Source organism: Ciona robusta, chromosome 4, assembly GCF_009617815.1.
Source record: "Ciona robusta chromosome 4, ASM961781v2".
In the NCBI taxonomy this organism is placed as follows: Eukaryota; Metazoa; Chordata; class Ascidiacea; order Phlebobranchia; family Cionidae; genus Ciona; species Ciona robusta.
The window spans coordinates 4,273,854-4,287,359 of NC_143238.1; the positions used below are offsets into that span (position 1 = coordinate 4,273,854).

General features: G+C 34.4%; 1 protein-coding gene and 1 long non-coding RNA gene across 2 annotated transcripts in view; one reads left to right on the top strand and one right to left on the bottom strand.

Annotated features, from left to right (window-relative positions):
• The first annotated feature begins 1,629 nt into the window (after positions 1-1,629).
• The window catches only part of LOC149736843 (intraflagellar transport protein 80 homolog), a 29,484-nt gene continuing 17,607 nt past the window's right edge, over positions 1,630-13,506 (top strand). The window contains exons 1-21 of the mRNA XM_089876558.1: positions 1,630-1,836; positions 2,179-2,387; positions 2,578-2,662; positions 2,946-3,043; positions 3,346-3,397; positions 3,870-4,047; positions 4,442-4,542; positions 4,806-4,893; positions 5,157-5,256; positions 5,528-5,634; positions 6,721-6,772; positions 7,034-7,065; positions 7,300-7,506; positions 7,664-7,746; positions 7,875-8,049; positions 8,346-8,432; positions 10,352-10,621; positions 10,825-10,938; positions 12,120-12,213; positions 12,699-12,844; positions 13,129-13,310. Of these exons, the coding sequence (XP_089732684.1) occupies positions 1,721-1,836; positions 2,179-2,387; positions 2,578-2,662; positions 2,946-3,043; positions 3,346-3,397; positions 3,870-4,047; positions 4,442-4,542; positions 4,806-4,893; positions 5,157-5,256; positions 5,528-5,634; positions 6,721-6,772; positions 7,034-7,065; positions 7,300-7,506; positions 7,664-7,746; positions 7,875-8,049; positions 8,346-8,432; positions 10,352-10,621; positions 10,825-10,938; positions 12,120-12,213; positions 12,699-12,844; positions 13,129-13,310 (2,576 nt within the window). The 5' untranslated portion in view covers positions 1,630-1,720. The remainder of the gene's footprint in view (positions 1,837-2,178; positions 2,388-2,577; positions 2,663-2,945; positions 3,044-3,345; positions 3,398-3,869; positions 4,048-4,441; positions 4,543-4,805; positions 4,894-5,156; positions 5,257-5,527; positions 5,635-6,720; positions 6,773-7,033; positions 7,066-7,299; positions 7,507-7,663; positions 7,747-7,874; positions 8,050-8,345; positions 8,433-10,351; positions 10,622-10,824; positions 10,939-12,119; positions 12,214-12,698; positions 12,845-13,128; positions 13,311-13,506) is intronic.
• Positions 9,967-12,124, bottom strand: LOC149736844 (uncharacterized). The gene is made up of 2 exons (XR_016384891.1): positions 11,957-12,124; positions 9,967-10,529 (listed from the first exon to the last, which is right to left on the bottom strand). It is a non-coding gene; the product is annotated as an uncharacterized LOC149736844 (long non-coding RNA).

Below are 13,506 nucleotides of genomic sequence, written 5' to 3' on the forward strand. Positions count from 1 at the left end.
CAGGTTGCCTCAATAATTGGTGTGAACTGTAGGATTTTTACACTTAAGGTGAAATGATAAATTACCTCCCTAATTAGCGTCAAAATAACTGTTGATTCGGTCACCGAATGTTTAAAGGAATATCGAAAACAAAGATACGGTAAATTAGGAACGGGAATTTAAATCTAGAAGATACACATAACAATCAACAAAGGGTGTTCTGCGCAGTTACACTTAAGTTACAACTTGTGCAGCAGCGTGAGCGTATTCTCTTTGAAGAGGTAACACGCAACGGAGAAAACGCATGCAGAGGTTAAAATGGCAAGAAAACAATGAACAAACAATTCGAACAATTTGAAAACATGAGTACAAAACTTTCGTTTGTATAGATAATTTATTCTTATATTCATGTGTGGCCCTTATTTTCAGAGACGGATTGCGTATTTTTGTTATTTTTCGTTACACCCACCCGCAGCAATTGGCTTCTGGAATAAACAAAGCCATGAGCAAAGATCTGCTCGTGTAGGCTATACGTATAAACCCTGTATATTTATGTGGTTAATAAATAACAGCACTTCAGTAGCTGGTGTGGAAATCGGTGTCAAGAGTTGATAAGCATGATTGGAAATGAATAATTTGAAGAAGTCCTGACCCACTTTGCTTTGGCACTAGTATTTCATTCATATACATGCGTGGTATGCTGCGGTCCGTAGAAGTCCCTTGTCATTGCAGCCACGATCTGCTTTCTTTTGACTACGTGACAAAGTCAATCCACCATATCTGGTACAATGCCGTCTCTTGTTAGTTTTGAAATTCTGCTTTGCACGCAACCTTGTATTTCTCTTTACACACTCACATTAAAATATACACCATATATTTATATTACTGTGAAATTTGGGGGGTAAGATGGTTTATTTTTAGATTTTTTTCAATCAACCTGTTTTGTAGCAAACAAAGAATATTGCGTGAGTTTACTGGTTAATATAACCTGATACATCTATATTTAAGTAAGCGTACAAATTGGTTATAAATCTACCAATTTTTTTTTACTTTCGTATTCCAACCAATTTGAATGCTTTACCGGGGAAGTGGGTTTTATACGATGCCAATTTGCTTTGTTACGCAGAGCAATACACACTATACAGGTGCCTCGTAAACGGAAGATCTTCGGTTCAGTGATTTAATAAGAAATATTCGAAAACAATGTAGTCCCAATCGGTCAATGAAGCAATATGCAAGCTCTTAAACTGAGTTGTGTAATCTGTCAGCATGGGGCTCATGGGATTCACAGACGATGCAATTCGAGCGATAACTGGTTAGATAGTCGATAGACTTTAAATTAAAAGGGTCAACATTACACTGTTTAATACAAAGTAATTCTAAAATGAGCCGGAGAATGCAGAAACAAGTGATTTAAAACTTTGAATCTGTGATCATGTCCCCTTAAATGACAAACATAAATATCATAAACAGACCTAGTTACGCGGACGCCATTTCTATCAAAACAAAATAAACACATGTAGCATTTCGAATTCTAAAACAACAGTATATAGTACGATAGTACGTGTTTTAACTTCTATTACTACAATAGTATAATTGCTAGCTAATTCATAAATAGCCGTTATGTATTGGTTTTATAAATTTCTTTACATTTTATGTTTGTTTTACAAATTAGAATCCGTAGCAGTATTTCGCCCGTCCAACTATTTTTAATTATTTTTATGCAATGTAATTTTTTGATATGTTTGACCAAGCAAGTCCATGGCTGTCGTTTGGTTATTCGGACAAGAAGAAACCGCAACTAAAAGTTGATAATTTAGCTCTAGATCACCAACACAATCGGCAGAATGATCACAAGTAAATACAATGTTGAAATAATATCAGCATTTCTGTTTCAAATGTTTTTATTTTTTTGAAACATTTGGGTATAGGCCCATGCAGACCGTAATTTGTCTCACACAACCTTTTTATTAAAAATTAACCAAATCTGTACTGAAGTTAGTTTGATTTCCTAATGGGATTAAAAATGTACGCATTTTGCATGCTATTTTTTGACAATTGTGTATGCTTGCTATAAATAACAGTCTTGCACGTGCAAGGTCTTATTATGAACTTTTATATTCTGCCGAATGAACATAATATAACTCAAAAAAAACTTTTTTTTATACAGTCTATATATTAACCAATGTACAATTTTAGAACTTTGGGACCCACCCTAATGGGTCCGAACAAGCGACAAGAGAAGCAGAAGCGCCGAGTGATGGAGGCTGTCCACAAGAGGATGCTAGAGAGAAGAGTAACGACACAGCGTGAATTTCTCCAAGGTTTCAATCACGAATATATCGAATCTATTATCAGTCAAGAACCGAGCAATGAACTTTATCTTCACAAGTTTTTTGACAGCCAAGGTTGGTTGGGAATATTTATGCAAATGTACTGACTACATGTTCTTCATTTACTATGAATACCATTGGTTTTCAATGCATTTTTTAAATTGTGTTAAAGTATATTCTCGCTTATCAAAAACAAATGAGCACCCCATATATAAAAGAAGGTATACCCATTATATAATAATGTGTTTGCTTTCTCATACCTCAGGTGATGAATCTGGCTTTGTAAGTGATGAAGGAACCTTTAGTGTTAAATCTGATAAACGTAACTATCAAAGAAGAGTTACCCCAAGGTAAGCCTACAATGTATATATTTTAAATAATGATAAAATGACCAGTGGTTAGCCATCTGTCTCTAGCACAGAGGATACAGGTTCTAAGCTTGATGCCTATGCTTTTGTAGGCACATGTGTCTTTGGGCAAGATTTATTTAAAATATAAATAAAAAATGTATATATGTAAGAAATTATAAAAAAAACTGCAGGGTTTATGTTTCGGAATTAAAATTTTCAGTGAGTAAAAGACACTTAACAACAATTACTTCGACATTTTTAAATTATTTAAATATATTTTCAGGACTAGACCTAGACCCCAAAGTGCACCCTTTGCACGAAGGAATCATTTAATGAAAGAAACAAAGTTTGATGCTGCAATAATACCAATAAATAGCGGAGGTGTAGTATGCCTATGAATTCACTATTTTTGATACAAAAAAAAACGTTTTTAATTTAAGTAAAGGAATTTGTATTATCTGTTAGAATTATCAATGTTTAAGCATAGCAATCAAATATTTAGGCAATCAATTAAATATTATAAAATCTGCACCGGTAAAAAATAATCAGTTATAACAGAATAACATGTATGGTTTAAACAGAGTTAACAACAGATACTTGATATGTCCTTATTAATAGTACATATGATTTCATATTATAAAAAATAATATTCTGGCAATAAATAGTTGTACATTGTATTTCAGAAAGTACAGCTGCAGGTGATCATATGAGACCAGCTTCAGCACAAGTTTACAGGTTAAATAACTCAACATAACTTTAATTATGTCTAGGAATGCAATAGTAAAGACCAGGGGATTTTTTGCTTGCCCTGCATATAAATCTGATGTATGCGTATGGATCCACGTTCATAAACAAACTAAATGTTTCTTTGTATACAATATGCAATCCAAAAATTGGGTTATAAAGTATTTGTTTTTTGTTGTAAGCTCTCACCCATTCTGTGCTAAAATGCCAACTCTGGCCTTGAGTGCTTGGATTTCAATAAACTGGAAGCCCTACCACATCCGTTGGTACCAAACCTGGGGTTTCTTACTGCATAATTCTGTAAGCATATAAAACCAAATTAGATATATTTCAAATGAATGGGCGTCTAACGATCCCTGTCTCTCAGCATTATAGTTTGGCACCTGTGTCCAAATCTCCTTTCATGCCTTTATAAAAGCCTATCCCCAACAGTAACACTAACCTAATGTAAATTTCCAAATAGAAGGAACAGCAGGGCAGGTTGTGAACATTGTCCAGTAGATTGCCGCCCATTATCCAGCAGTTCACATCGTCCTACTTCATCAACTGGTTTGCAAGTCACTAATGGTCCTTCCCACTTCCATTATTATCATTACAATCGGTACTTGAGATACCAACGACCCAAGTCAGCTATAGCCATGGTAAGTTTTTTTTATTAGTTTGTAACCTGTTATACAGTCAGCATCCACACTTAGTCTCAGTAGCAGGGAACCAACCCAATGATACTGGGTTCGATACTTGACACTGATACTATTAAGTGTATCGTGTATGTGTCCTTGTGTTAGACACTTAATAAGAGTTGCTCCAACCCGGTGGTCCTTCATAGATTGCTCTAAAAAACAATCACTTACAAATTAAAACATGTGGTAACTCTAACCCATAAGCAGTCACTGTTGTTGTTCTGCCTGGCCACAATTTTTATCACTTTTCATAGTTCTTTCTATAAAGATAGGATCTTGCACAAGGGACCTTGAATTAACGTCAGAGTTAGTTTATTACCGCCAAACTGTAATAATAATGGATTTTTTACTTTAGCGACGTGAATACTTAGAATCATCCAAGCGTAATAAGCCAGAAGTTTCTCCGCGCTTCACTTTCATCGTGAGGTCATGTAAAGTTTACGACAAACCAAACAGGTAAATCCTTTAATTAAGCCAAAGTTGGTAATTACTAATCCAACTATCTATAGGACTTTTTAATTCATTTAGTTGTACACTATTTTTAGTTATATTCATGCGACCTAGGAATTAGCCCAAAGTTAGTCCATTACCCCACTACCCAACAGAGCTTCTGTAAACATGTTTATAATTAAATGCCTCTGCTTCACAGCTTAAACTACCACAAACTTAAATATTTTAGCTTCTCTACTCTGTAATAACTTTACTATATTACTCCACAGTACTGAACATAAACCACCACTGACTACTGCTACAGTAAAAGAAGCTTGGACTGAACCTGAACCTGAAGTACCTCATGCTCGGAATATGGTAACCTTCTTTATTCTTTCAATAATATGTACATTAACTGAAAAAGTTGATATTACAGCAAATGAAACAAATGATATTTTAACGTATAATATTTTAGTACTAGATTTAAAACATGTTAAAATATCTTGGTGTAAATTGAATACATACCTATCTTTTCAGTTTAAAAATTCTTTACTTATATAACTATTGAAAAAACATTCATTATAAAATTAGCATAACATATGCAATGTAATTAAATTAACCAGATAGTTTCCAACTTTTAGGTAAGCATAGATACATTACATGAAGACATTCCAGCTACTGAAGTTCAGGATGAACCAACTCAACTTGCGGATGAAATAACACAAGTTAATGAAGATGATGGTTAGTGTTTAACTTATTAAAGATCTCCACTATATAAAGCTATTATGCATTTTATCTTGGTGAAGTCGTATACCATGGCATGCTATCGCACGTGAGGTATAAGCCATGATTGGCTCGTTACACGTCTACACCCCATTGAGTAACTGCTTGGTTGAAGCAATTACCATTAAGGCTTTCGCAAGAACACATTCGCTGTCAATAGTATTTGTATCTAAACCAGTATTCTATGGTTACATTTTAAATATCATTGTCAACTCTATTGAAATGACAGAACTTGACGCTGGTGTCCGACTACAAGCTGAAGTATCTTACCAGCTCGCCACAGATGATGAAGGGGAAAACATTAAAGTAGATAATGCAGAGATTCCTAGAGCACCGGTGAGTTATATACCATTGCATTAATATATAAATTTTGCCACCCAAAAAATTATGTAAATTTTTGAATGTTTATAAATGTTTATGTATGTTATTAAAATAAAAAACATGTCTTTTATACCAGATAAAAGATATTATAAACAATCAACAGGGTCTATACGTGTTTTGCAAATACCTTTACAACATTTTTAACAGGCTTAAACTGTATGCTGATTTTGGGTATTTTTCATTTAAGTTGTAGTGTAGATATTCATTAGCCAATATGTCTTTTGGAATCTTGAAAACATCTTATCTAACCTTAACATCAGCTCAATAAACAAGAAAGGGACTTTATTAAATTACAGTGCCAGATATTTACTCTGAGAGTTGATCAAATACTTGTATTTGCTAAGCTACGAAGACAGTAAGATAACTTTTGTGTCACTGCCCTTAAAACTAAGTTAGTAAATAGAAACCTAACCTAAGCCTCTTAGTTGCCAGGATAGATAGCTGTTATAACTTAACGCTTGAATAGTAAGATGAGTAATGTCCAATCTGTCCATTTCAAGTGTTGGAAAGTAAACACAGCAGGTGGTCAATATGGCTTTATATAGATGGTGTAGCATGAACAGAACTAGTAGAATTTCGTAAGGTCCTGATTGCTTGTTTACTCAATCTAACATAAGTGATTTAACCTGTTTCGGTAATATTTTGCAGTTTCTTTGGCTTTTTTAAAAGATAAAAGTTGTAAGGTTATAAGATTAGAGGTGTGAGCTTAGGATTAGGAGATATTAATATGAATTACAAGTGTTATTGTATGTAAGTGTTAGGTTGTATATGTGTATCAGAATAAATTGGAAATTTCTAGTTTTAGTAGGTTATATGTCTTTTAGTTTGAGCTATTGTAATTGCAAAGTGTAGTGAAAAACAAGTGAAATTATGTTTATTTTTACAGAATAAAAAATAAAAGCCAGAAGTGGAATTAAATCAAATAGTTTTTCAATTTCGTTGCTGCCCAGCGTTTGATTTGTTTGGTGTACTTAATATTTTTTGTATATTTTCTTATTTTAGCTATTTATTGTGAAAATCTAAACATTTTGAATTAAACAGACACCCACACCTATTCAATCAAGACCTGAATCTCCTGAGGTTGAAAAACAAGGTAACTGTTAAAGAACAGCTTATCAAGCATTTATTTTTTCTAACAGTGTAATATATATAGAAGTAATGCTGCTATATATATAGAGAGAGAGAGAGAAATAACGCTGCTAAGCATTGTAATAGTAGAGAGGACTATTTGCTTCTCTGGTATAAAGTAACATTAGACCCTGATGAAGAATAGCCAAAAAGGCCCCATGCTCAAAGCCAAGCGATTCTAAACAATTTTATTTTATGGTTTTTAATTGAATTTATTTCTATACAGATTTTCTCCCAGTTCCTCCTATCATTTATCAGGTAAAAAACATTTAACAATTTATTTTCAGACTAACATGTTCTTAATAACTTAATGAAACAGAAAATAAATATAAATGTTCTGTAATATACAATTATACAGTCTATATAATCAACATAACTTTTCTGCATCACAAAATGCATATATCTAATATATCTTTTCTGTACCACACAGTGTATATTTATTTCCCAAATACCACAGTTCAGATGCTCAAAATAATCTCCTCTACCTCACAGAGCACAGATTTGCTTAGTGGTCGAACCAACGCAGCATACGCAACAGTGGAGATGGATGGTAGCGAAGAATCTGTAGATTTTGGAGGAATTCGTGTCGAAATACGAACTCCTGAACCACTTCCAGTGAAACGGGTACCTGTACCTACTGTGCAGAAAGTTGATATTGTCGGACCCAGAGAAGAGTTGGTTTTGTCTCCAGATATTCCTGTAAGTTGGAAATTGTCATTGACAGCGTATGTGTTGTTGGACAAAACACTAACAGATATTGCTCCATTTCAGTAGAATGGCAGGCCAACACTGTCCTAAATCTCAGGTCTTATGAGTTATTCGTTAGTGGATTTTAAATTTAGTTTTATCGTAACAGGAAATCGTGGATCCCATAGTTTCGGATGAAGAATATGAGAATAATGATGATGATGATGAAGTGATAAAAGTTGAAATTGACAAGTAAGCATGAAGTAACTTTGTGAGTGATAATTTTTTATTTTCCTATGTATATTCTTGTAGACTCATTGTTTTTAGAGCATGTTCTTTTCTTATACATTTAAGAACTGTTATATACTATTTCTTCTCAGGTCTCCGGTGTCCATCTTAAAACATGATGATAATCATGCAAGAGACAAAAGTCCTCCACGCGTGACGTTCCTTGTTCCCAATGATGAGCATAGTGACATCACTCCTCAACATGATGTCATCAAAGTAGAAGACCCTCCAGTCAAAGTAGATGTGGAAAAACCAGATGTATCAGAGGTATACAATACGTTATATAGTATATTAATTATTAAATTATGAATGTATGGCACCTATTCATACTTGTGAAATGAGGCAACAAAGTTCGTTTAACGAAGTGTTCTGTTTCATACACCTCATGCCACTTTTAGTTAACAGAACTATAAAATGTATGATGAGAATGTATGAGAAATATCAGTTTATAACACAAAAGTACATGAGCCATTATAAAGTTTCTCATTTTAAATCAAATTTTTAGTAATTTTATAATATATATTCTAAATTAAAAAAACTGCTCATGTTAAAAAATTCCACAGAAACTAGTTGACCCACCTCCATTACCCCCGAGACCAACCAAAGTTAACACAGAGCTAGTCTTCAAGGAAACTAAGCAGGAAATTAAGGTGAATGTGTATTTTAAAACTACATAATATTTTTGAAGGTTATGCCACATTTTCACCTATAGACTGTAGTTTGTTCACTCTTATGTTGTGAGTATTATTAACCTTTTATCCCAGGTGCTACCTATTAGTATGTTATCTAGTGATGCGAAGTAAGTATGATTTATAAACGTAAATACGTTGCGGAAGGTGTCTGGTTATAGTTACCTAATCCCGAATCCATCAAATTTGGTCACGCTACCGAAGCACTGTATGTAGTGCTTTTTATAACTTTGAATCGATACTGGTCTAGTGCCAAGAAATAGAAGTGTTTAACTGCCACAATGTGTGCAAGTACTTGTACCGCTTAAGAACTCTCGATTCAACGACTTCTGTTCAATCATCGAGTTTAACTGTGTAGTCTGCACTGCTTCCTAATAGTTCGTGCTCATATAGTAAAAATCGTATCTCAGTCGATATGCATCGTAACCGATTAATAATAGGTACTGTGGCTAGCCATGCTGTAGGAGTGTAGGCCCTCACTCATGTAGAATATAATAGAATACAGCTAGATATGAAGAAGAGGAAGTAACTTCAGTCTCTAGAAAAAAAGGTAAAACAGACCATCGTATTATATTCTGTATGCGAGTGAGGTTCCACGGCATGCCAGTTAAAAAAACTTAGAAAACGATGGAATAGTCAAGTTAAGAGACGGGTGTGTTTGACTTTGAGTAGTACCTAGAAGTTAACAAAGTTTGGTTATAAAGGTCTTATGAAAAAGTTTATTGTTAAGCTGTTTGACAAGCGCTAAAAGAATTAACAATGCAACGAATACATATTGATATATTGACGCAAGAGTATTAGGGCGTTAATAATTTTATTGTTAGGTTTCGTTTTACCGTTATAATAAGATGGGATAATACGAGACTAAAATAACTCATTTCAAAATATTTGGTTTTGATTTAATATTTACATACGCAAGAAAATATGTTTCTATTAGTAGTACAAGTAGTTATATAGAAAGAACAGGAATATTAGTAGATATAAGATGGAGGACACCGGTAAGATGGATACTGTTAGCACATATAGTAGTCAGTCGTCGGCGGTCGATTAAAGTCGAGATCTGGAATTTTGTTTTCGTGTTCAGATGAAAGAGATATGCTTTGATATTAAGCGAAGATGACAAGACTTAAAACAACTTTGTACAGTTGTGTGTAAGATCTGAGATAGTCTGGTTATTGTTGTAATACCATAGTACTAAGTAGCTTGTAGCAAGGAGAAGGATAACAGATGCAAGCATTTTTCTGAAAAGATAGGAAAAAGAGTAGAATATGGAGTTTTGCAGATAACCAATATTAGATGCAACTGTTTGTATCGAAACTTTCGTGCAAGAATATGTATATTTTCTGTCTCATTTAGTGCCAAGTACGAAACGCAAACAGTTAATTGCAATGTTTTAGAAACAGGAATAGTTAGAACGCTAACACGTTTCCTCCTTTTTTGTTCTTTTTTTTGTGAGAAAGCTGCGATAGAAAAGCGCAGTTTAGAAACATGCAACTTTAAACCAGTTGTATATATTACACACGATCGAAAACGAATACTTGTTTTGCAATACATTTCGCAGTGGCTCAGTAAATAGTGCAATCATAAAAACAGGGGGTTAATATAACGTATTGGGTTTATACTAAATATCTTTCGCGTTCAGAGTATACAACAACTTTAGGTTACTTGTAAAAAAATACAAAAGAAACAAACAATACAAATATAGTGCTGTGGGGTAAGATGGTATACGGTTAGGACCTAAATCCCATATTTTAAAGAAAAATACGGTCTTTTAGAGTTTTGAGGATGCATCTTACCCCACCCTGCTATATTTTTATTTACAAGCTGCAGTTACGTTTAATTTTTCGTTTTATCATAATTTCCTCGTTTGTATATTGAAGCCCACTCCCACTCCTCCTGCTCCTTCTCCCACTCCTCCTGCACCTCCTTTATACGAAGAACCGACCGACGAAGACGTCCGGAAGTTGCTCTTACCTCCCGACCTCTCGGAGTTTAAAGTTCCTTCGGACCTCACGTACTCCGCTTCCGCGAAGAAAAAGTCCAGGAAATCTCTCTCTCCTGGAAGAAAGAAGAAGAAAAAGAAAAAGAAGAGAGAAAGGAAAGAAGTTCCGAAGAAAGAACCGGAGCCATTATTCGAATACGATCCAAACGTAAGTTTTAAAATTAAATGAAAAACAGGCATTTGCGGTATTCAGTCCTTAGGCGTCATGGCCCCATGCCCACAGTAAGACAAGTGTGCATCGAAACAAAATTAAGCCCGCTTCGAGCGTACGATTTCTTAACATTAAATAAACCATGATGCGCTTAGTATTTACCGAACTGTTGGCAAAAATTGATATATTTTGCACCCCAGGCCCCCGACCCTATTGAAGAAGCACGTCGTGAAATAATGAACAGACGAGGAGATAACACCGACCTTGCTGCTGCAGTCGTCAGCATGAAGTTATTTGACGAACAATGCAAAGAGGTGAGTGGATAAACGGCATATTATAAGTTTGATATATAATAAGCGTGGGGCAAGACGGGAAACAGTCAGCGCATAACATCAAAACAACTATTCGTGTTTTACACAATTAACAACGGTCTATTCGTGTGCATACTGTTGTATAAGTTTTTGAATGTTCTTTGTTTACTACCAAATGGGACGGAAAATAGAATTGTCTATTGTCGACCAAACTAAAACAAAATATCTGCTAAAAATAATCATGGTAGCCAAACGACACACGTATATTACGATATAGATAAAATCAACATAAAAATATATCACTAAAAAAACGTGGCTGCAGCAACAACAGGTTGAGATAGAAGTTTCTTATATACTTGTATTTCAAACTAACACAAATTTTACATTTTTTTCTCGCTTTCATCGCGGAGTATTACTAACCGCATCCACGTTCATTATTGTCTGTATGTCGCGTATGAATATAACAACGTGACAATTGCGAGATTTTATTGACATTACGCCTTTTGTCACGAATCCGACAAAGAAAACAGATGGAAATGGTTGTTTTGATTGGGAAGCGATATATGGTTCAGTCGCTATAAGTCTGTGTGATCGTATTAACAATATAAGGATAACATTCATTCGATTACTCGAATGAAGTATGCAGTAAAATATCATTAAACAGAGGTTTTAGAAATTCTTAATTACTTTTTTTTCTGTTAGTAAACAGTTCGGTGATGATTTAGCATTAAACAAGTCCAAATAGCCGTTAATTTGGCGTTAAATATAGTTTCGTTATGCTCTCTGAATTTAACGTACATCCCTCCGATGGTGTTTATTAGTGATTTTGAATAAATAGGTTTTAGTTCAGATAGGTGCTAACTGATTATTGGGGTTAAGTTGTATACTTGTATTAAGTTGTATAGTATATTCCACTAGTATTCCGCTAGTATGGCTTCGTTAAAGCTCAGAGAAGAGGCAAGTATTATCGTAACGTTAAAAGTAACAGTAATGTACAGGTTTCAACATTAAGTTTACCTACTGTATATACTTGCACTTCGTATTAAGCTGGTTTTATCCTTTATAGCGTTTTTTAATGACTGTCGCTGTGTAGCTATTTCCTTTCTTTTCCCTTTTTTTAGTTTATCTTCACTGGTTGTAAAGTTTGTTAGGTTTACATATTCCTATCCTACCTTACTTTGCAGAAAATAAAGAACCAACCGTGGTTGTTCGGTCGTATGGCGTTATCGCGTAATATTTGTAGATTCTGGATTCCTATCGACGTAAGAGAACTTGAAGGTGAGTTGCAACATTACCTTTAACTTTAGCTGTAAAAAAATGGTATAAATTTCGTGAATCTGACACTGATCTTGTGCCCATAGGTTTTTGTGTAAAAAAAATACAGTAAAGATCAGGTGCTACTAAAACGTAACAGAAAATCGAGTCCAACCAATTGTAGGATAAAATATAAAATTTTCGACAAAATGGCATCGTCAGTCTCTTGTTTAAATACGAACGGCGTGGATCAGTGGTTAGTCATTTGCATCGTTATCAGTTTCGATGCTTGACAGTGCTGATATATATGTCCTTGGCCAGACTTTTAACGGACATTGCTCCAACCATGGCTTAGTCAATGCATTGAGTAGGCCATGATCCAACCCAGTGGGCCCAGCACTAAAAAAGACAGCTTCAAAACTCTTACTAACACTTAGTTAAGGCCTTTATCCATGCAGCCTCTAACCCTTAACCGTTTATATAAAAATATTTACTTGTTTAAAATCCAGGTCTGTCACCCGCTCAGTATTTATCCAAATATTGCGTCATCACTAAACGTCGTTTCAAGTTATATTCACAAGCATTCGATCGGCAGCTACAGAAGAGGAAATCCAAGGACACATCTGTCGAAGTGAAAACAACTCTAGACATTAAAGTTAGTGGCATCTATATTAATTATATTATGTCGAAGTAAAATAGATATCATTTCCCCATAATATCCAATATTTTCCAACAATTAACAACGCTCTTTTGGAGTCATGAGGATACGGTTATATAATTCTGGAAATATTTTTTGATTACTACCAAATGAATGATAAAAAATAATGTGAAAAGGGAGCATCTTACTCCACCCTACTATAAACCTATATTAATATAGCGATCTATAAAATTAAAAACATGGACCAACTTGCTCTAGCCTACTATATTGTGACGTCATAGGAATGTGAGCGGGCGCTTCGTGACGTACACTCGAATTGCATCAATGACGAACAAGTGTCTCATGTTCGTGACCTTGTGTGTATTAATAACAAAGATACGAAGGGAAATGTATCCAGGATTAATTCTGCTCTCTTCTGTCAAATATGTGCACTCACTGAGCGTCTCTTCTATTCACATTTTGTGTAAGTAAATTAATATGCAATATATATATATTACTGTTAGGTATGAGATGGGACACCTTTAACCCATATTATCCCATATTTCCTTACCCTATTTAGTTACTACAAAATGGGACGATAAAAAAAAATAATAAAAACGTGGACTATTTTACCCCAGCCCACATATCTGCATTGCTACTTATTTTGTGACGTAATTTTT